Source organism: Sapajus apella, unplaced genomic scaffold (assembly GCF_009761245.1).
Source record: "Sapajus apella isolate SASKATOON/1434 unplaced genomic scaffold, GSC_monkey_1.0 scaffold46, whole genome shotgun sequence".
Taxonomy (NCBI): Eukaryota; Metazoa; Chordata; class Mammalia; order Primates; family Cebidae; genus Sapajus; species Sapajus apella.
The window spans coordinates 17,783,877-17,805,847 of NW_022436986.1; the positions used below are offsets into that span (position 1 = coordinate 17,783,877).

Below are 21,971 nucleotides of genomic sequence, written 5' to 3' on the forward strand. Positions count from 1 at the left end.
GGCGCGCGGCAAAGTGGTGGAGTAGCTGGGGCGGCAGAGCTGCCCGCGAGGCCTGGATGGGGGCGCCGCCGCTCTCTCCGGGCCGGGGAGCCGGGGCTGCAGGCCAGCGCTGGTGGGTGCTGCTGGCGCCCCTGCTGCTGGCGATGCTGCTGGTGCGGCCCGCGGGGGCCCTGGTGGAGGGGCTCTACTGCGGCACTCTGGACTGCTACGAGGTGCTGGGCGTGAGCCGCTCGGCGGGCAAGGCGGAGATCGCGCGGGCCTACCGCCAGCTGGCCCGGCGCTACCACCCCGACCGCTACCGGCCCGAGCCCGGCGACGAGGGCCTCGGGCGGACGCCGCAGAGCGCGGAGGAGGCTTTCTTGCTAGTGGCAACCGCCTATGAGACGCTCAAGGTGAGGCCTGCGGGCGCGGAGGGGCTTCGAAGAGCGGCCACGGGAAGCGCACGGCCCACGGAGCGTGGGCCTCTGTGACCCCGAAACTGAGCGCAGCCTGCGCTGCGACCTTTAAGATACTCACGTTTCCCACGTGGCCCTGTGAAAGAGTTTGCCTCCCTGGGTCTCGTGGGCACAGCTAGCCTCTTCCTCCTCCTTTTTGTGATAGTCATTGTTATGCAAAGCTTTGGGCATCTTACGATTTCGTGAAAATATTTTAATAACGTGCATTTCACATTCGAAAAGCAGAGTGATTATTAATGCTAGGATCTGGGGTAGCCCACAACAGGGAAGGTCTCGAATATCCGGTGATGACTGTGATCCCATCAGTTTGATATGACAGAAATTTGGTTTCTGGAAATAGTGTTAATGGTGACACTTAGCTTGCGTTTAAGGAACTAAGAAAACACTGAAGAACTGTGAACCAGTCAAAAGGCCGGATGTGACTCTTTGCTGTGACACCCCTGTATAACCTTGGATAGTGACTTAATATGTTGGAATAGCTGTTTCTTCACATGCAAAATTAAGGCCATGATACCTCCTCTCAGGGTTATAGTGGGAATTAAATGATAAGTGTGCGAACCACCCCCCTTCCCACAGGACCCATGACTTGGGTACAAAACTGAGAATTTCTGGTAGGGAATATTTTGTGAATATGTATTTATATTTCATTTGACAGAGGTTTTATTGAGTCTTGTGGGCCTGAGAGATTTAGCCCGATGCTGTTTTCTCCTACTACTGCAAAAAAAAAAAACAAAAAACAAAAAACTAAGACATCACGAAGTATAAATAGTATTCGATGGTGGTATTACTGCTAGAAGGACCCCATTAAACTGATGCATCAGCTATTTTAGTTGTAAAGTGTTTTTCTAGCCTTTTTTTTTTCCCAAGGCAAAATTTTCCATGTTGCTATGTAGGCTGCTTTTAATAACTGTACTTTGAGTGGATGTAATTTAACTGTGGACTGTTTCTCCAGATTTTCTTTCCAGAGCTGAAAATAGTCAAGGAACTAACAACTTCACTCATGCCTTCCACATCAGTTTGGATAATTTGGAGTCATAAAATGAGTGGTGGAGGGGCCCTGAACTAGGTAAACTAGGTAAATTGAACTAGGTAAAATTTAATTTACCTAGTTCATTAAATTCTCACTAGCATTAGTGAGGTTGTAATTTTCGTTGGCAATTAGCTGAGGGATGGCTGCGAAACTGGGAAAGTGTTGAGGCCAGAGGTTTTGTTGCCTATTATTTAGGGTAAAGAGTGATGGGAAAAAAAGACTCCAGAAAAAATAGGAAAGAACTCTCCATCCAGGGCACTTCAGCATATGAAGCTCCAACCTCTGTTCTTTGTAGTCAGCCAGAAGCTCTGCTGGTGCATAAGGCATCCCTGGACGGATGGAGAACTTCCAAAAGGGAGGGCAACAGAAACACTGCCAGCTGTTGCCTTCTGCTGGGCTTTGTAGGATTGGAGATGAGTAGGTTTGGCATGAGAATGGTGAGCATATTGGAAGAACTTTGAAAACAAGTGCCAAAGTTAGACGGTAGAGATAGTGACGGTGGAGAAATTCCTGCTGGGAGGGACACCAGGAAAGACAGATTTGGGGGACTGATCTGATGGATCTGTATGGTTGCCTCTAAAGGTTTCTACGCCTAAGGTTTACCACTGATTGTCAGCTAATGAAAAGCTAGACAAAATAAGTGATCCACTCAAGAACAAGGAACTTTAGGGCAGTTAAAGACCAGTATGTCTGGAGTAAGTAGTACTTGTACTCTTGAATCTGACAGGTCGCTACAAATATCTTAGAACAGGGGAGTGGAAATGGAGTTGTAGTGATGGAGGAGGGAATGAGGGGAGTGTTCTGTAGCTCTCCCAGAACTCCCTCTGTCTTACTCTGGAAATTATCTGTGAGACAAAAGGGATGTCTGGAGATATTTTGGACCCTTGAAAATCAGACCTAGCAGTACTCTTTGAAAACTTCCATTTTAAATTTATAGAGATGAACATGTGTTCATCTTCCAAGTGGAGCACCTTCAAGAACCATTTACCTCCTTGAAGATGTTGTCTCTTGGAATAAGGAAAGGACTTTGACTTGCTATACGTGGGAACAATTATTACAGGGTGGTCTGCTTTAATTTCTGTTATAATGGAGAATTGTGAGGAAGTTGCCAAAGAATATCTTTTTATAGGTAATGCAAAGTTTTAATGAACTGAGGTCATCCAATTTGGAGGGCTTCTGCCTTCCATATTATCCCATTGAGGCAATGGAGATGTAGTGGCTGTTTTGCTTGGATTGTGTCCTTGGGCTGTAAAAAGGGTTTGTGAGGGGCAGGAGGTCCAGGTGGTGTTTGGTAAGAACAGGTCAGATAGAATAGTGGGATAAGTTAGTTCCAGTGGGTCTGGAATAAAAACAGGATGCAGAAGCTTGTCTGTGAATGTTGATAATAAATACATTGCCAAAATGGAAACTATAATTATGTAAAACATCAGTGGATTTATGATTCTGAGGTTGTTTTGGTCAAATAAATGCCCTTTTGAGAGAGTTGTTTTAGATGGTGGTTGTTAAAAAATAAATAAATACAGTTACTAATGTAACTTAAATGCAGTTGATAAGACAAGAAGATACGACATTTGGTTATTACTGTTTTAGCAAAAAAGATTTTACCTGTGCGTGAAGAAAATGAGGAAAACCAAAAAAAAAGAAGTATGGGTAATAATGGAAGGCAAAGGCACTGGCCGACGCTTTCACCAAGTCATGCTTAGTTCAAATTCCCAAATAAATTACAGTTCCAGATCTCAGCAAAACTTCAAACCATTGTGATTTCACACACTGCTTTATAAACTAAGACCAGGCAATAGTATTTAGTGTGTTTGACTTTTGGGGATTTACGGAGCTTATGGACTTTGGAAGTTAAACAAGTGGACACTTACCCTCTGTGTCAACATTGGATCTCATGAGTTAGAATAATGTGGTCCCACTTACATATTTTGAAAGTGGCTATAGCACTTATCACACTGCATTATAAATACTGAGTAGCTCTCTGTTTCCCACTAAACCATGTTCCTTGTTTTTTGTGTGTATATCCATAGCATCTAGCACAGTGTCTGGCACATCAGATCATTAATATTATAAAAACTCTTTTCTGGAGGCATTCAGATAGAATGGAAATTGAAAGTGGATTTCTGGCATTTTGACATTGGCATGTGCAACACCCTTTGCCATTTCACTCAAATTAATTGCAATTTTAAAGAGTGGTATGGATAAGTAAATTGGATGGTTATGAGTGAAAAAATCCTGCATGTGAGAAAAATTACACTTTTAATGTTCTGAGGGTTTTTAAGTGAGAACAATAATTTTTGAATGTAGATAAAAATTGGATAATACATGAAATATGAGAAATGGCATAAAAATAAGCAGATGAGAGAACTGGAAAGGATGCACTTAGAAAAACTATGGGTAAAAAATGCAAAAGTGTAGAATTTGACAGCATTTTGCAAGATCACAAGAAAAAAGCCTAGAAAAGGTCTAGGAATATTGCCGGCATGAAAGTAAAGGTTATTCGCTAAGTTGAAGGGATGTGTAGAAAGGGCATTCTACTCCACACTTGTCTTGGAAGGAAAGCATTATAAGAACACTTCACTTTCCTTTTATCAGTCTGATGTGGCAGGGCTTTAGCACTTAGAAGAATTTAGCAAAAAAGGATTCTGAACTCCCTGCCCTGTTACATTTCTGTTTATTGTTCATTCCTTATATTCTCTTACTCAACTTTTCCTTTAACTGGGACTGACACAGGGACTTGGAGGAGACCGTAACAAAGGAAAAGGTGCAGTTTCTGACTTTAAGTTTTTAATAAACAAGGGAGACAGATGTTTATTCAGTTTTTTATTTAAGTTATGTAATACAAGTATGTGCAGATTATAGTGCTGTGCTGAGAGGAAGTGATTATGTCTTGGATAGAGAAGAATGTACTCTTTGAGCTGATCAGGAACAAAGTCACCAAGGTTGATGGTGAAAGGACATTTCTGGTAGAGGGGAAACTTGATCCACAGAAACAGAGTCATGAGTGTGCAAGGCTGTTCCAGAAATGTGATGTCATTTCATGAGGTATTATAGTAATGAGCATTTTCTCCAAGGATCAGTTTTATCATATTTTTTCCCAGGGACTCTGTTTTGGGAAAAAATGAACTGCATTTATTACTATTATTTTTCAACATATTCCAGGTTGTATTTAATCAGTCATTCATAATAATTGAATAATCATAATAATATTTAAAAATTATATAATTTGTTTTCTTTTTTGAGACAAGGTCTCATTATGTTGCCCAGGCTGGTCTTGCAATCCTGTGCTCAAGCAGTCCTCCTACCTCTCAAAGAGCTGGGATTACTGGCACATGCACCAAACTCTAAAATTATATAAATCTCTATTGTAGTTGTGATGCTGATAAACAGCCAAATTAAGTGAATTTATAGACCACAGATGGCATATAGTTTTCATTTCATATGCCAACCCTGATTGGTCATGATTACCTGGAACAAAACTCTTACCTTTTAAGAGTTTTGAGACCTTTTCTGGGTTTAGTGGGAAAGAGTAACATGTTTAATAGTAATAGTTCCCATGGCCCCAGAAAAAGGATGTGATAGCATATGTACCACATTTACTGTTTCTGCTGTGAACCCACAAATGTTATTTTTTACTGGTTCCTTAATTTCAGCTGTTATTCCCTACTTATGGCCAAGGGTGATTACATACCAGCTGTGTTTGATTCTGGTGCCATGACTGGCTGACATATGATGTAATCAACAACCAATCAGAGTTCTTGATCAACCTGAAAACTACTGACTTGATGTAATACTAGCCAGAAACTGAGCACTAGACATTTTAATTTAGCATGTACAGATTTATCGTAGGTAAATGGAACATTTTGCGATATTCACAAGAGTGCAAAGACCCTTAACATAGTCTAGGGGATCTGCTATTTCTAGGTTGGGAGCTGGTGAGGTAACATGAGAGGGAGAATGTTGCAGGATACTGGAACATCGTTTGGGATCAAATGATGAATAACTCCTTAAAGTTGTGTTCAGGAATTTGAACTTATGTACTGAATAGTTACCAGAAGTTTTAAAGTGGACAAATGACACAATCTTATGTTTGTTTTAGGAAGAAAACTGGGAGCAATTTTGAGAATGCTTTGGGGAGGACGAAAAAAGATATTCTTGACTGAACTCATTTTACTTACAGTCTTCTTCTGGAATTCCGTAATTCCTCTTTCACAACTTGAAAATCTCCTAGTTGGTTCATTTCCCACTCCTTTCTCATCATTTTGCTTCTTTTAAAGCTACACTCACATTTTTCCTTTGCTGTTTACTGTCTTTACTTTCTCACCTCCCTTTCATTCAAGCTATCATAGACTGGCATGTGCACCAGCACATGTGTTGGAACTGTTCTTGTTAAGGTGAACAGTGACACTCTACTCACGAGATCTGATTAGATTGACTGCTCTTCATTTCTTTTTCCTCCTGGATCTTGGTGTCATGTGATATCTTTGACCATTTAGTTCTTGAAGGTGTTCTTCCCTGACTTCCTTGATGTAATCTTCATCTGTTTGTCCTGTCTTTGCCATTTCTTTTCAGTCGTTTCCACTACCTTCCCCTTAGGCATTGCTTTTCTGTTGAGTTCTCCTTTGTGTACTCTTTTCTTTTTCATTTTCTAACCTTCTCCTGATGAAACTCACTGTATCCTTGACCTAAGCCACTACTTTTAACCTGACAACTCTGAAATCTGCATGTTCTCCAGGCTTATATTTTCAACTGCCTCTCTGTAGCACAGGTGCCCACAATTAAACATGTCCGAAATCAATCTTGTTATCTTTGTGAAAGCATCAACTTTAAAAGAAGATATAATTATGCCTCTCACAAATACAGAATGCACATATGTCAGAGATTATTTAACTTATTAACCCATGAGGAAATCAGGAAGATACTAAAACTAGTTGAAAAAGTACCAACATTTGTAATCAGATAGGGAATGCTGAAATGCCTATAAAACTGAAAAATACCTACCAAGCAATAATCTGTTGCATTCCATAGGACATAATTTGTCTTTCTGTGAATAGAAGTCATTTGCATTATTTCCAGTTTTCTACATGTTACTTCTGTCTCCACAGAGTTAAATAGGTTAGTCAAAGACAAACAAAGGTGCACTCCTCATGCAGGAATAGATAATCCTTAATGCTCCAGAAATTGAAAGGATATCTAGTAATTTTTTTCTTCCTAGTTCAAAAATCTTCCACAGTTTTCCCTTACATCTTCTCCAAACTTTGTTTTTTTTCCTGTATTCATTATCTTAATGAATAACATGGTCTACATAGTAACTCTAATTAAAAACTTCAGTATCATTCTTTGATTCTTATATATCCCTTTACTTATCAAGTCCTATTAATTCTTTTTCTTAGCTGCTAAAGTCTGTTTCTCCCTCATTCCACGTTTTGCAATACTACCAGAATTGTCTTTCAGAAACATAATTCTACACAACGCTATTGTTCTTATACTTGGAAACATTTTTGTTTTTGAATAGCGCAGATGATAACATCCTGACTCTTTGGCGCAGTGTACAAGATCCTCAACAGTTCTTAATCCAAACTTACCTTCCAGCTATATTTACTACTCCTTTCTTCCTAAATTTCCCCAATGCTCAAGCTTCCCTGAATCCATGATATTCTTTGATACTTTTGTACCTATAACATTTGCTGTTTCCTTTGCCTAAAACAAGTTTCACTAAGCCCTACTTGCTTTTCCAGATCCAGCTCTCATTTCCCTCCTGCTGTGAATCCCATTGCTGTTGTTTCCAGAGTCAGCCCCTTGTCCCTTAGGACACTGAATTGTGTGCTTTTTTTTTTTTTTTTTTGAGACGGAGTTTCACTCTTGTCGCCCAGGCTGGAGTTCAGTGTCATGATTTCGGCTCACCGCAACCTCCACCTCCTGGGTGCAAGTGATTCTCCTGCATCAGTCTCCTGAGTAACTGAGATTATAGGCATTATCCACCACGCCCAGCTAATCTTTGCATTTTGAGTAGTAGAGACGGTGTTTCACCGTGTTTGTCAGGCTTCTGACCTCAGGTGATCCTCCTGCCTCGGCCTCCCAAAGTGCCGTGCCCGACCGTGCCCTGCCTGAATTGTGCTTTTCTCACTTGCTAGATTCTTTCTAGATGAAGCGTTCTTGAGGCCAAGACCTTGTCTTGTTTTTTTGATTTCCTTTTTGTGCTCAATACAAGGCCTAATGCCCTGCCTCATCATTTTTGAAATGAAAACAACTAAGGTTTCTAAAAGCTCAGGTGACCAAGTAGATGGTGATAGTATTAACTGAAACACAGAGGAATAGATTTGGTTTTGGGGCACATTAGTTTGAGATATTTTGCATTTGGAAAATGTTCAGGACATAGTTGAGAATAGGAGGAGACAAGAAAAACAGATATAAGCGTTACTAGTATGTAGGTAATATTCCAAATCTTGGAAGTTGTTGAGTCTATGTGCAGAATGAGAGAAGATAGAGAAGATAAGCTGCACTAGTGACTAGTGGGCAGGAAACAAGAAAAAAATGAAATAGTAGCAGTTAATTTTCTTCCTCTTTTGTACGATAAAATGGCCTGGAAACAAATTTAGACCAGAGATTGTTTTTTTGAAGGATCATTTGTGTGTGTGTGTGTGTGTGTGTGTGTGTTTAAAAAAGATTAATATATATTGAGTGAATACAGTAATACATTTTTATATATCATTGATTCCTGACCTTTACCACCCCAAAAATGTTTTTTGTACTCTGTGTAATAGAAAGTTTTAAGTGTGAAAACTAGCTGCAATATCAAATTATTGCAATTTATGTACTGAGATCAAACAATTTATTTCCTTCAAGGGCAGGAACATAATATATTTTTGCCTCTGGGGAGGGGGGATGATCCATTTTATAAGAGAAGGAAGGATTCAGTGCTTTCTTTGCTTGTGGGTTTCCTCTTGTTCACTTTTGATCTAGATATTGGTGGTTATGTTCCAGTCCTCCTGCATATGCCCACGAGGATTGGGAGTGGAATGGACACCAGCAGAAGCACTACAGTTATTCCTGTAGAGATTAGAAACAAGGAGCTTATTGCCCTGCTTGTCAAGGCTCAGGACAGACAGGAGGAAGAAACAAGTATAAAGGTTTTGGTTTTGGAAAGAAGTTGGAATCTCCAGACCCTGGGACCTTAAGATCCACAAAATTGCTGAAAGAAAAAGTACTACCTTATTGAAAGGTAAGATATTAAACTGTTTTAAGGTTTAAGCTATATTAGCCACAGTAGCATATTTTCATAAGCTATGGATTTAAGTAGTCATTTCTGCCAAACTGAAGTTTTTGTGACATCGCCACCCATCCAGCCTTGCTGGTGAGATGGAGATCTATGTAGTGGAGGGCATATTGCAAGGGAAAACCTTCACAAAAGTTCACTTGTTTTTGAAATAACGTTTACTGAATGCCAGGCACTGTGCTAGGCCTTGGATATACAGATATGAATGAGTTACCCTACCTACTTTCTGGAAATTCTCATTCTAAGAAAAAAACTGATGATTACAATGTGATAAGTGCTATAATAAATAGGTGCCAAATGTAATAAGAACGACCTAATGTCTGAGACAGTAACACATTCTAAAGGATTAATAGGACTCATGAGGTTCAAATTAGAGAGAAATATATGTTCAAAGACATACGTATGAAAAGAAACGTTGTGTTGGAATAACACACCAAATTCCAGAAATTGCTGTCTGAATGTTTGCTATGGGTAAAAGAGGGGAACTGATAAGGGATGTTGCTAGCTAGGCAAGTTTGGACCAGTTGTGAAGGCCTGATGGCATAGGAAGGAAATTTTAACTTTGGCCATGGGAAAGCATTGGAGATTAAAAATAAATAAATTCTGTGGCTACCTTAGTTCAAGATGAGTAGGAAAAAAAAATATGATATTAAAATTAGAATGTACCTTAGCTCTCTACTTGAGTACCATAAAAAAAGATGGTCCTTATTCTGTCTTTTCTTTGCCAATATTCTTGATATCCTCTTGTTCTTACTAGGTTGATTCTAAATGTTTACTGAAGAGCAGGATTTTGACTTAGGCTATTGAGAACTCCTAAGTTTTACCAATTTGTGCTGCCCTTGATAAGACCTTCTAAAGTGTCTGCATGCCTCACTGATCATTATCAGTGTGCATGAAAACTGATCATTTTCTTCACTTTGGAGAGAAAGCTTTAAGCTGTAGAATGGAGATAAAATAAATGGAATAAATGCTCTAACAAGGAAGTGGCCAACTTTTTAGTCTAATCATAGCCAAAACAGGGTCATAAACTTGTGGTGACTCAAAACCATCCAAAGAGGAGTCAGACTTGACCCTGAGATGTCTTGCAGGAATTTGGTAGTTTGAGGACTCCAGTAGGGGACCCTGAACAGACTCCACAGGCTCTGCTTGCAGTAGAGAGACCAGACACAAGGTATACATTTGGAGTTGCCTGTGTTGAAGCCTTAGTTGACCATTGTGTTAAAGGAGTTCACGACTTGGTGAAGCAAATAATCTAGAAACCAGTGAGAAAATGGTGACCGTGGTGAAAGGTCTGAGTGAAATGCTTGAAGAGGGATGATATCTGCATTCTGTGGAACAGAGATAAGAGAATAAAAAGAGAAGAGAAGGTAGTCATTGGACACATGATGTCCATATACCAGATTTCATTGACACTCAAAGACCTTAATCCATATACTTCAACCAGGAGGAGTACAGACAGCCGGGCAAAGGGCTGCACAGAGACAATGATGTTGGAGTCTCATAGGAATCTGATCTCAGCATGGCATTTAGTTTAAAAGTTACGTGTAATCTAGTTGTAGCAAGAAAAATTGTATCTGAAGAAATACATTTCAAAAGGCATCTGTCATGATTGCGACACTAAGTTAAAGTCAAGGATTTTAGGCTCCAAAACAGGGCGTTTCTATAAAATTAGCCCAAAAAGCAGAGGAGAATGGAAGAATTCTCAGATGATTTCTTGAAGTACTCAAAATGAGACACATGAAGAGACACTGGGTTTAGTCTTCAGGGCTGTCTGTGTGACCCTTATATAGGTTTACCCTTTCTAGGTTAGAAGTTCTGGAATAGGATGATGACTTAAAGAAGGAATCATGGATTGACAGGTGAGGCATATGGCAGCTGCCACAGGATAATCCTTTTTGACTGAAGAGAACATACAAGGAGTGAATCTGAAAATAATACTAGCTTGAGCTCATGCCTCCTTGTATAACTGACAGTTTTCATATTGGCCTTCCATATAAATACATTCATATCTAATTAAGCTAGATACCAGTTTACATAGTTTCATATACGGTGAGAGGTAAGAAATATTTTGAATGTAACGAATATTGGAGAACTTAATGAGAATGATCTCACACAAATTGAAATTTGTTTTGTTTTTGTTTTTGTTTTTTTTTTTTGAGACAGTCTCACTATGTTGCCCAGGCTGGAGTGCAGTGGTGCAATTTCAGCTCACTGCAACCTCCGCCTCCCAGGTTCAAGTGATTCTTTTGCCTCAGCCTCCTGAGTAGCTGGGATTACAGGTGCAAGCCACCATGCCTGTCCAATTTTTGTATTTTCAGTAGAAATGGGGTTTTGCCATGTTGGCTAGGCTGGTCTTGAACTCCTGACCTCAAGTGATCCACCTGCCTTGACCTCTCAAAGTGCTGGGATTATAGGCGTAAGCCCCTGCACCCGGCCCAAAATTCTTAATAGAAAATACATAATGATTTTAATGGATACAAGGAAGATTTTGTCATTAGCAAATTTCTTACATTAAATCTAAGAAACTACATATTGGAGGACCCAGAAAGTAGTCCTGAACAGACCCCAGATAATCTGTCTGCAGTTGCAAGGCACTAAGTTTAGATTTTAAAATAACCTTTAGGAATCTACAACTTAATAAATGTTGAATAATTTATTCCTCTAATTTAAAAAAGCCCCCCCCCCCCTTTTTGGGTGGAGGAGGCAGGGTCTTGCTCTGTTGCCCAGACTGGAGTGTGATGGCATGATCACAGCTCACTGCAGCCTTCTTGACCTCCCAGGCTTAAGTGACTTCCCAGCTGGGGAACCTTCTGGGAAGCTGGGATTACAGGCACATGCCACCACGCCCTGCTAATTAAAAAAATTTTTTTGTAAAAACGAGGTCTCACTATGCTGCCCAGGCTGATCTCAAACTCCTGGGCTCAAGCAATCCTCCCGCCTTGGCCTCCCAAAATGCTGGGTTACAGGCATGAGTCACCACACCTGGCAAAACAGACTTGTTTTTGTGATGGTTTTTATTATACTCATGTATAGAGATTAAAGAATTTGTCTTGATTTTATAATCCTTTTTTTCCTTAATGTTTTTTTGAAATGGGGCAAATTGAAAAGTATAATAGGTTTCCTATGGGATAAAGAACAAATCGTAACCTGGTTTAATACCTCTGCAACCTGTGTAGCTCAGTACAGCATTGGCATTTATTCCTGTTAGAAATTGATTAGCATCAGAGAATTTTTTTTTTAATGTTTTATCTGAACATACAGAGCAGCATTTTGTAATGCTGTAAGTCTTTCAAGGAGTTTGTATAGGTAAGAAAGATCTGTATGTTACCTCATTTTGACCTGGGCTGTCACAACACATTATAGTAATAAAGTACTACATGTTTGTAACATGTTTTTGTATAATGTATGTTATTTTGATATTCACAACAACCATGTAAAAATAGTATGGCAGGGATTGTTAGCTCTTTTTGTAAATGAAGAAGAAGGAGGCTCAGAGAGGCTACATATTTTACCTAAGGTCACAAAGCTGGACTTTGACCGTTGTGCTGCATGGGTGTCTCTGTGTTTCTTTGAGATGGACATAATTCAGTTTTGTAGGCACAGGCTGGCTTCACCTGCTTTTTGCTGTCTTAATCATTGCTTTTAGCAGAAAACTATCTTTACAAGGCTGGGACATGATTGTGAATATATACAAGAAATAAGCATTTAAAAAAATCAGCAGTTGTTAAGAGTAATTGTGAACAGGTTTTTATTAGCACTAAGCATTAGCTAAAAAGGTTGAATGGTTAATTGTTACTAAATCGTTTTTATTTTTCCAGGAGGACTAACAATACTCAAGAACTTACAGAAATATTTTTTGTTATGCTTTTATATCTAATATTGAAGTTCTAGAAATTTACATGGCTTTGAAGAGTAATGGGAAATTTTTTGATTTTGACAATTTCAGTATTTTTCCTCAGATTAACCTTACATAATCATAAAATTCTAGATTTGATTTAACAGATGATAAACCAAGGCCATTTAATGGACTATCCTATGAAGTTGGATATCTTGTCATTTTACAGGATGAAGAAACACGAAAAGATTATGACTACATGCTGGATCACCCAGAAGAGTACTACAGCCATTACTACCACTACTATAGCAGGCGCTTGGCCCCTAAGGTGGATGTTAGAGTCGTGATTCTGGTCAGTGTGTGTGCTATTTCGGTGTTTCAGGTGTGTATCAGTGGATATTTGTATCTACATTTATGTGCATTGAGTGCATATTACCTACTGCTAGTCATTAAAACCTAACTGCAAGTATTTTTTTGTAAAATGTGACTTCTAGTTGACATCTGTTTTATTCATGGGCAGTATTGGAATCTTTGTCAGTGGCAAAGCTAAGAAATTGATGAAGAGTGTCATTATTACTACAAAGCAACCCCTTTTTCATTGCTCCCTCTAGAGTATTTTCTACATAATAGCCAGAGTGAACGTCAGCTAATTCCTATCATTTACCTTTGTAGGACTTTTCAGTGATTTCCCATTAAACTTGGGAGAAATCTGAATTCCTTACTCTGGACTAACAAGTCCTGGCTCTGGTCACCCGATGACAGTAGTGCTTGCCATCATTGTTGTAGCAACCAAAAATGTCCCACGCATTTCTGTGTGCCTCTTTAAGGGTGTTTCTGCTCAGGTTGAAAACCACTGAAATAGATTAAAAGAGGCATAGGAACTTTTTATGTTGTAAAGTATCACAAAAATTTAACCTCTGCCTGAAATAATTTTCCTTGTTATTAAACTAGCCACATCTATCATATGCTCCTTTAGAGGAAATGAACGAGTGAAATGACTAGAATGAAGCAATTTGCTTGTTTGAAAATTACTTCTCCAGTTTCATTCCCAGTAATGACATTTGACATTCATTGGTTTTTCTTTCCTTTTCTTTTTTTTTAGACAGGTTCTCACTCTGTCGCCCAGACTGGAGTACAGTGGAGTGATCATGGCTCACTGCAGCCTTGACTTCCTGGGCTTAGGTAGCCCTCCCATCTAACCTGGTTAATTTTTGTATTTTTTTGGTAGAGACACAGTTTTGCCATGTTACTCAGGCTGATCTCAAACTCCTGGGCTCAAGCAGTCCACTCACCTCAGCCTCTCGAAGTGCTGAGATTACAAGCATGAGCCCCTGCACTTGGCCAACATTCAATTTTTATGATAAAAAATATTTATTGGAAACTAAGGTGGTATATTTAAAATATGTCAGCATTTGTAGAAATATTTGCTCTTTTAAAGGGGAGAGTAGGGATAATTTTACTTTTTTGTTTTAAACAATGTAATACTGTAGTGACTTAAAAATGTTCTAATAGATTGCTACTATTGTAGGATATTTGTATATCTGCTGTATTCATTCAGTTAAACAGGAGCTGAAATTTTTGGAGGTACTATGTCAGGAGCAGGGCATTTTCCAACAAACCCTTTGTGGTTGAATACATTTATGAAGTAGGTTAGTGTCTTCTTGTCCAAATAGGTAGAGCTCAACCATATTTGAGTCTCTCATCAGAATAGGATGAGTGCCATTGTGATAGATGCAGATGGTTTAGGAAAAGAGATGGGAATGAATAGAGTTGCCGAGTCTATACCCTATGAATTTTTAAAACAAATTTCTCACCAGCTGGCAGCTGGATTTTGCTATTTAACTCTTTCTCTAGTAAGTATGTTGCTGCTTTTTTTTTTTTTTTAAAGTTTCCTGATAGTGATCTAGGTAAGAGCCAAATGGTAAAGCTATGAAACCACAGGTGTTGTATGATACATTGATCATCTTTTGATCTTGGGTATCTCCTGACTGAATCAGTGATTTTTGGCTCAGCTCAAAGTTTACCTCACTTATCCAGCCGTGAGCTCCTATGTATACATGGGCCTTGTTCAGTTTTATCTTTTACTTACAAAGTAAGATCTTCGAGATCCCTATTTTTAATTGTAATGGTTTCTTCAGAGATGGTGTTCACCAAGACTCTATCATTGCTTTAATTTAGATGAATTTGGGTAATGAAAATGACTCATTGTTATCTGTTAACTATTCTAGTTTTTCAGCTGGTGGAATAGCTACAATAAGGCAATCAGCTACCTAGCCACGGTGCCCAAGTACCGTATCCAAGCTACAGAGATTGCCAAGCAGCAGGGACTGCTCAAAAAAGCCAAAGAAAAAGGCAAAAACAAAAAGTCCAAAGAGGAAATTCGTGATGAGGAGGAGAACATCATCAAGAACATTATAAAAAGTAAAATAGATATAAAGGGGGGCTATCAGAAACCCCAGATCTGTGATCTTCTCCTGTTTCAAATTATCTTAGCTCCTTTTCACCTGTGCTCATATATAGTTTGGTATTGCCGGTGGATCTATAATTTTAACATCAAAGGCAAAGAATATGGAGAGGAAGAGAGATTGTACATTATACGTAAATCTATGAAGATGTCAAAGTCTCAATTTGATAGTCTAGAAGATCATCAGAAAGAAACTTTTCTTAAACGAGAGCTCTGGATAAAGGAGAATTATGAGGTGAGTAGTCACCCTGCTGTGATTTTAGTGTCATCCATCTGACCAAGTTAAAATCAGGTGTATTATAATGAGGGATCACAAAAATATACTCAAATTTCTGAAACCCAAGAGTTAAACAATGAGTAAAGATCTTACTTTTATTGAAAGTAGGACTATATTTGGTAGTGGGACGGTGGGTTTTTAACCTGTAATTTCTCTTTTTAGAGGATGAACTTCAAATACGTTAATTGATTAATTCTGAAAAAGTTTTAAGAATGTTAAACGGCCTTGGAATGATATGCATGTGTGCCAAGGGTGTTATGACAACTTTTGGGTAATTGTACTAACTAAAATTTGGCCCGCCTCAAGTTTCCTTCCAATCCTGTAAACCTAGCCACAGAGACTAAAAGAAAAAATGAAAGAGAGAAATACAAAAAAATTAACTGGGCGTGGTGGCACCCGTGGTCCCAGCTACTCAAGAGGTTGCAGTGAGCCAAGATTATGCCACTGTACACCAGGCTAAGTGACAAAGCGAGACCCCATCTCAAAAAAAAAAAAAAAAAAAAATACAAGCTACAGAAATGCAGCTGTTCTGTGTTCTCACAAATTTTAACTCTGTGGTTTATTTAACCGTCTTTGGAAACTTTTAAAAAAATGAAAGACTCATAATTATGCTTGCAGATGAAAGTAGATGTAAGTTCAGTTTGGAGATAAACATGTATGTAAGGTCATTTTGTTCCTTGGTTAAGTTCAACAAATCTGAAAGTCATCAGTTACAAAAGACCCTATTAAAAATAGTTTTTATTCTTTAATATTAGACATTAGTTGTAGAGAGGAAATGTTAAGCCCTTTAAATTCAGCCAGTTTTCATTGAGGAAAGAATGTATTCCTAGGTTACAGAAATCAGTGACAAAAAATTACTAGTTCTAGGCTGGACATGGTGGCTCATGCTTGTAATCCCAGCACTTTGGGAGGCCAAGGTGGGTGGATCACTTGAGGCCAGGAGTTCGAGACCAGGCTGGCCAACATGGTAAAACTCCATCTCTCCTTAAAAGAAAAAAAAAAAAAGAATTTAGCCAGGCATGGTGGTGACATGCTCCTGTAGTCTCAGCTGGGAAGACTGAGACAGGAGAATCACTTCAACACAGGAGGCAGAGGTTGCAGTGAACTGAGATCATGCCATTGCACTCCAGCCTGAGCAACCAAGAGAGACCCTGTCACACACACACAAAAATTACTGGGTTTTTTTTTGAGACAGAGTTTTACTCTTGGTGCCCAGGCTAGAGTACAAATGGTGTGATCTCAGCTCACTGCAACCTCTGCCTCCCAGGTTCAAGCAGTTCTCCTGCGTCAGCCTCCCAAGTAGCTGGGATTACAGGCATACAGCCTGTATTTTTATTGGAGATGGGGTTTCACCATGTTGGCCAGGCTGGTTTTGAACTCTTGATCTCAGGTGATCCACCCGCCTCGGCCTCCCAAAGTGCTGGGATTACAGCTGTGAGCCACCATGCCTAGCCACAAAATTACTAGTTTTTATACAGGTTGTTTTTTCATGTTTAACACTGAAAGTTAAAATGGTTAATTGCAAATAAATACATTAGATAAAATGCTTAATTGCTTAGTATTTTTAAGTGAATGGTTTTCAGAAGATGTACCAATATATTCACTGGAAACTTTTTATCTAAATGAAAAATGTAAATATGCCATAAAACTAATGGCAAGTGTTTCTCTTTGGATTGTGAAGTCATCTAGTTATTTATACTTACAGGTTTATAAGCAAGAACAAGAGGAAGAATTAAAGAAAAAGTTGGCAAATGACCCCAGATGGAAGAGATACAGGAGATGGATGAAGAATGAAGGGCCTGGACGATTAACATTTGTGGATGACTGAAGATTGATGAAATGCTACTATGCCAAATCTTAATTGTTATATTATTTTCATAACTGAATTATTTTAGAAATGTATCAATTGACTGCTCCTCAGCAGTAACTAAAATTTCTCAAGCATTTGATTAAACAGAATAATGTCGAAATTTAAACCTTCCCTTAAAACTTTATACATAAGACATTTATGATTGTTCAATTTTTATAATCTATTTGTGGATTTTGTTAAAAGATTTCACGTGAAGATTTATTATTTGCCATTTAAAATTTTTATATGTTTAGTTAAAAGATTTGACATGAAAATTTATTAGATACCATTTAAAAATTTTATGTGTTGTGTTTATTCTTCAAGAGTGTTTCCTTACTCTTTGTCATAGTGCTGCAGTTTTCTGCTTTCATGTCCTCTATATTTTCACAAAACACACGAAAAACAGCATTTAATTATATTATCATGAGTGTTTTTCTAGACACAAACTTCTTCAGCAGAATGAACTGTCGTCATTTTCATTATAGTCATTATAGGAGTGAAATACATTCAAAATAACCTGCTAGGAAAGTCTTCTGTTAGAATCTCGCCCCTCTATTCATTTTAATATTCTTTGTTTTTTAAACCAGTCAAATATAATAGTCATAGTAATGTCAGAAACTCGAGGAGAGTGAGTCTACCCTCATATCCTTGTAGGATGATCTTGATTATAGTCTCATTATAGGACTATAACTGTATTCTCAACATTTCTTCAGAAAGGACCTTGTAAAAAGGTCTTTTGTACCACAGTATTGGTTTTCTCCCCCGGTCCACTTGAAAAAAAAAATAGTAAGAAATAGTGTATTGAAAAGTTGTTCATCTATTATGAAGTCCTTGGTTGGTGAAAAATCATTGTACATGAGAACATTTATATGGATTTAAACCAGAAACGGGGTACATGGCTGTGTGCTCTTTTATCATCAATGAAATATAAGTGTTTTTATATGTGTGGTGGTGCAAGTAAATAACATTATTTGACTGAATCAGGCATGATACTGCACCAAAGTATCGGTACACATTCATGGTAGTAAATCCGCCCTGTTAAAGGGTTTATCCCATTGCTTTATATTAATGGAATGGTTACAATATAAGTTTGTTGGTATAACATTTTAAGTGAAAAAATAACATAATTTTTAAAGATTAGGATAGCATAGTAGATATGCAGAATCTGTTTCTGGCTAAAGTAAGCTAGTCCTTTTGAGAGCTTAGCCCCAGTCGCTGTGAGGCAAAGCAGTTGGGCTGAGTTCCATCCTTGCTAATGTCGTCAAAGGCCTGAGGAGAGTTAGTTAATGTGCAAGGAAGTCAGTTGGCTCAATTATAAACCTGAGTCTGACCAGATTATCACTGGGGCCCTTTTGCAGCTCTAAAATTATGAAATTATATTTTTGTAAACTTTAGATGAAAGTGTTTTATGCCTCCATTCTTTGGAGGAGTGTGGTGATACAGAGCTGAATTATAGGTAGCCATGTTTTAGACTTCAAATGCACGCCCACACCTCTTAAGCTATAGACAAAATGCCTTTCAAAGATGCTGTGGTTGCCGGTATAGTCAGCAATCCCTGTCTTGGTGAATGTGTTATATATTTAACACACAATGGTGTTTACCACCTAAAAACATAAGTACCTGGCATATATTATGAAGACCAAAAAGAAATGTCAGTACTTGACTCAAAATTTTTGAAGAAATTTTTGAATGCCTCTATTTTTAATCTAGCAATAAAGTGTAAGAGTACTGGACATGTTAGCATTCGTAAAGGTTAGCTGATGAAAACAGTTTATCTTCTGGTATTTTTTTTTTTTTTTTTTTTTTTTTTAAGAAATTAAGACGGGGTTTCACCATATTGGTCAGGCTGGTCTTGAACTCCCGACCTCAGGTGATCGGCCTGCCTTGGCCTCCAAAGTGCTTGGATTACAGGCGTGAGCCACCATGCCCGACCATCTTCTGTTATTCTTTTGCGTATCTGCTAGATTACTGTATTCCTGTCTTTCTAGAAATGTTTCTGGAATTGTCCCCAGTAGCCTGCCCACTTGGTAATGTTCAGTCAGTCTTTTGGAATCACGTTCATTGCATGAGTCTAGATGAGTTGTCCCTCCTTAACAGAAGAACTGATTTTTCTCTCCCCTTCCCTCAACAGACGGACCTTATGCTTCAAAATCCTAGGGTGAAGGAAGAGCCATTAGTTGTCACGAGTGTCATTCACATCCTCTGGGTGTCCTTACTATCTGTACCCTGTCCATCCCTGACCAAAAATCCAAAAGCCTCTCCATTTTAGAAACATCTGGAGAAGAATCCTGGGTAGAGAACTTCACAACTCCACTAGTTAGAAAATTTTTCTTGAGCTTCATTTTAGGGCTATCCCATTTCCTTTTCGGTTGATATTCAAGGGTTTATAAAGCATAGCAGACCTTATAAAATTATAAAAGGGTTTATAATTTCATCATGTCATATAGTCGAGGTCTGCTATAATTACCCCTCAGGTTATCTGCATAACAGATTCCATGACTAACTCTTCATTGCATTATTTATGAATTCTAAGTTCTACAAATCATAGGTTACACTTTCATAACATATATAAGGTGCCACACCTAGGATCTTAAATAGAACTATTGAGATACAGGATTTTTCAAATGTTACATGAAAGAATGGTGCTGTTTAGAGAATTAACAACTATTTGTATTATTTATGTTTAGAAAATCATAATTTATTTCTTTCAGGGGTTTTCCTTTTTTTGAGACGGAGTCTTGCTCTATCGTCCAGGATGGAGTGCAGTGGCGTGATCTCAGCTCACTGCAACCTCTGCCTCCTGGGTTCAAGCAGCTCCCTGCCTCAGCCTCCCAAGTAGCTGGCATTACAGGCACCTGCCACCATGCCCGGCTAATTTTTTGTATTTTTAGTAGAGACAGGGTTTCACCATGTTAGCCAGGCTGGTCTCAAACTCCTGACATTAGGTGATCTGCCTGCCTCAGCCTCTCAAATTGCTGGGATTACAGTTGTGAGCCACCTTGCTCGGCCCAGCAGTAAACTTAATACCCAAACCTTGGAGATACTTTGCTTCAAAGGAGGTCAACTGCTAGGCTATCAGTATTGTGAACCGGACTGCTGGCCACAAACAAAGTATGTGAAAATTAGAAATGGCTTTTAGTAGTTTATTATAAATAGGATCTACCTACTTTAAGGCATTAAATCAAACCTGGTCTCTTTTGACTTAGAATTATACATTTGAAGCAAATAGATAAATGTTGGTATTGATACAAGCCAGTTGTGTATGGGTGAATTATAATTAAATATTACTTATAAAATGTGATGTGGTTCACATTTAAATATGGGCGAAGGCCAAATCTAGAACCTAATAACTAAATTAAATTTACTTCATAAATTATTTCAGTAAAAACCTACATAATTGTAAGTTTTAGTCTCTTAATTCTTTTTTTATTGATATATGATAGTTGTACATATTTCAGCTTTTTTTTTTTGGAGACAGCATCTCTGTTGCCCAGTGCAGTGGGGCTGGATCATGGCTCACTGCAGCCATGACCTCCTGGGCTCACATGATCCTCCCACCTCAGCCTCCTGAGTAGCTGTCTACAGGCTTATGCCACTATGGCTAATTTTTTGATTTTTTTTTCTTTTTTAATTTTTTATAGAAGGGGGTCTTACTATGTTGTCTAAGGTGATCTCGAACTCCTTAGCTCAATGGATCCGCATGCCTCAGCCTTCCAAAGAGCTAGGATTACAGGTGTGAGCCACAGGGCCTGGCCGTAGCTTCTTAATTCTTAAAGGATTTAGGAAATCTTTGACAATTGTGTATGGAATGGATCATGTGGTCTCAGATTAGTGTCACAGATTTCTCCTTCCTGGTTTTATTTGGGGATGGAGAAACTTACTGTCATTTGACAGTTTCTCCTTAATAACCTCAAGAAGCAGGACATAGTGGAATGACTGGCTTTATAACCAAATAGACCAAAGTTGACTGGGCAGGTTACTTTAACATCTGAGCCTTGTTTTCTTTTGTGTAAAGATACTATTTCAGGTCTTTCCCAGCACCGTTACCCTCGGGGCTGGGAAGGGCTGCTAAAAATTAAAAAGAAAAAAAAAGGATACTATTTCAGAGAGTTCTTTTTGTTGTTGTTGTTGTTACATTTTTTTTTAAATTGCATTTTAGGTTTTGGGGTACATGTGAAAAACATGCAAGATTGTTGCATAGGTACACATATGGCAGTGTGATTTGTTGCCTTCCTCTCCTTCACCTATATCTGCCATTTCTCCCCATGCTCTCTCTCCCCAACTCCCCACCGCCCGCCGTCCCTCCCGTATTTCCCCCCAACAGACCCCAGTGTATAGTGCTCCCCTTCCTGTGTCCATGTGTTCTCATTGTTCAACACCTGCCTATGAGTGAGAACATGCGGCGTTTGATCTTCTGCTCTTGTGTCAGTTTGCTGAGAATGATGGTTTCCAGGTTCATCCATGTCCCTACAAAGGACACGAACTCATCGTTTTTGATGGCTGCATAATATTCCATGGTGTATATGTGCCACATTTTCCCTGTCCAGTCTATCATCGATGGACATTTGGGTTGGTTCCAGGTCTTTGCTATTGTAAACAGTGCTGCAATGAACATTCGTGTGCATGTGTCCTTATAGTAGAACGATTTACAATCCTTTGGATATACACCCAGTAACAGGATTGCTGGGTCAAATGGAATTTCTATTTCTAGGTCCTTGAGGAATCACCACACTGTCTTCTTAGAAGATAACAAGGGTAAAGTGCCTGGTATATATTGAGTGGTCA

At 38.7% G+C, this 21,971-nt stretch overlaps 1 protein-coding gene and 1 long non-coding RNA gene across 2 annotated transcripts in view; one reads left to right on the forward strand and one right to left on the reverse strand.

Annotated features, from left to right (window-relative positions):
• Positions 1-18,126, forward strand: DNAJC25 (DnaJ heat shock protein family (Hsp40) member C25). The gene is made up of 4 exons (XM_032240340.1): positions 1-392; positions 12,826-12,978; positions 14,825-15,295; positions 17,043-18,126. The coding sequence occupies exons 1-4, from the start codon at positions 57-59 to the stop codon at positions 17,163-17,165; spliced, it is 1,083 nt and encodes a 360-aa protein (XP_032096231.1). The 5' UTR covers positions 1-56; the 3' UTR covers positions 17,166-18,126.
• Positions 4,157-21,971, reverse strand: part of LOC116524849 — a 23,280-nt gene continuing 5,465 nt past the window's right edge. Inside the window, exon 2 of the long non-coding RNA XR_004257505.1 lies at positions 4,157-4,591. This is a non-coding gene — a long non-coding RNA (uncharacterized LOC116524849). The remainder of the gene's footprint in view (positions 4,592-21,971) is intronic.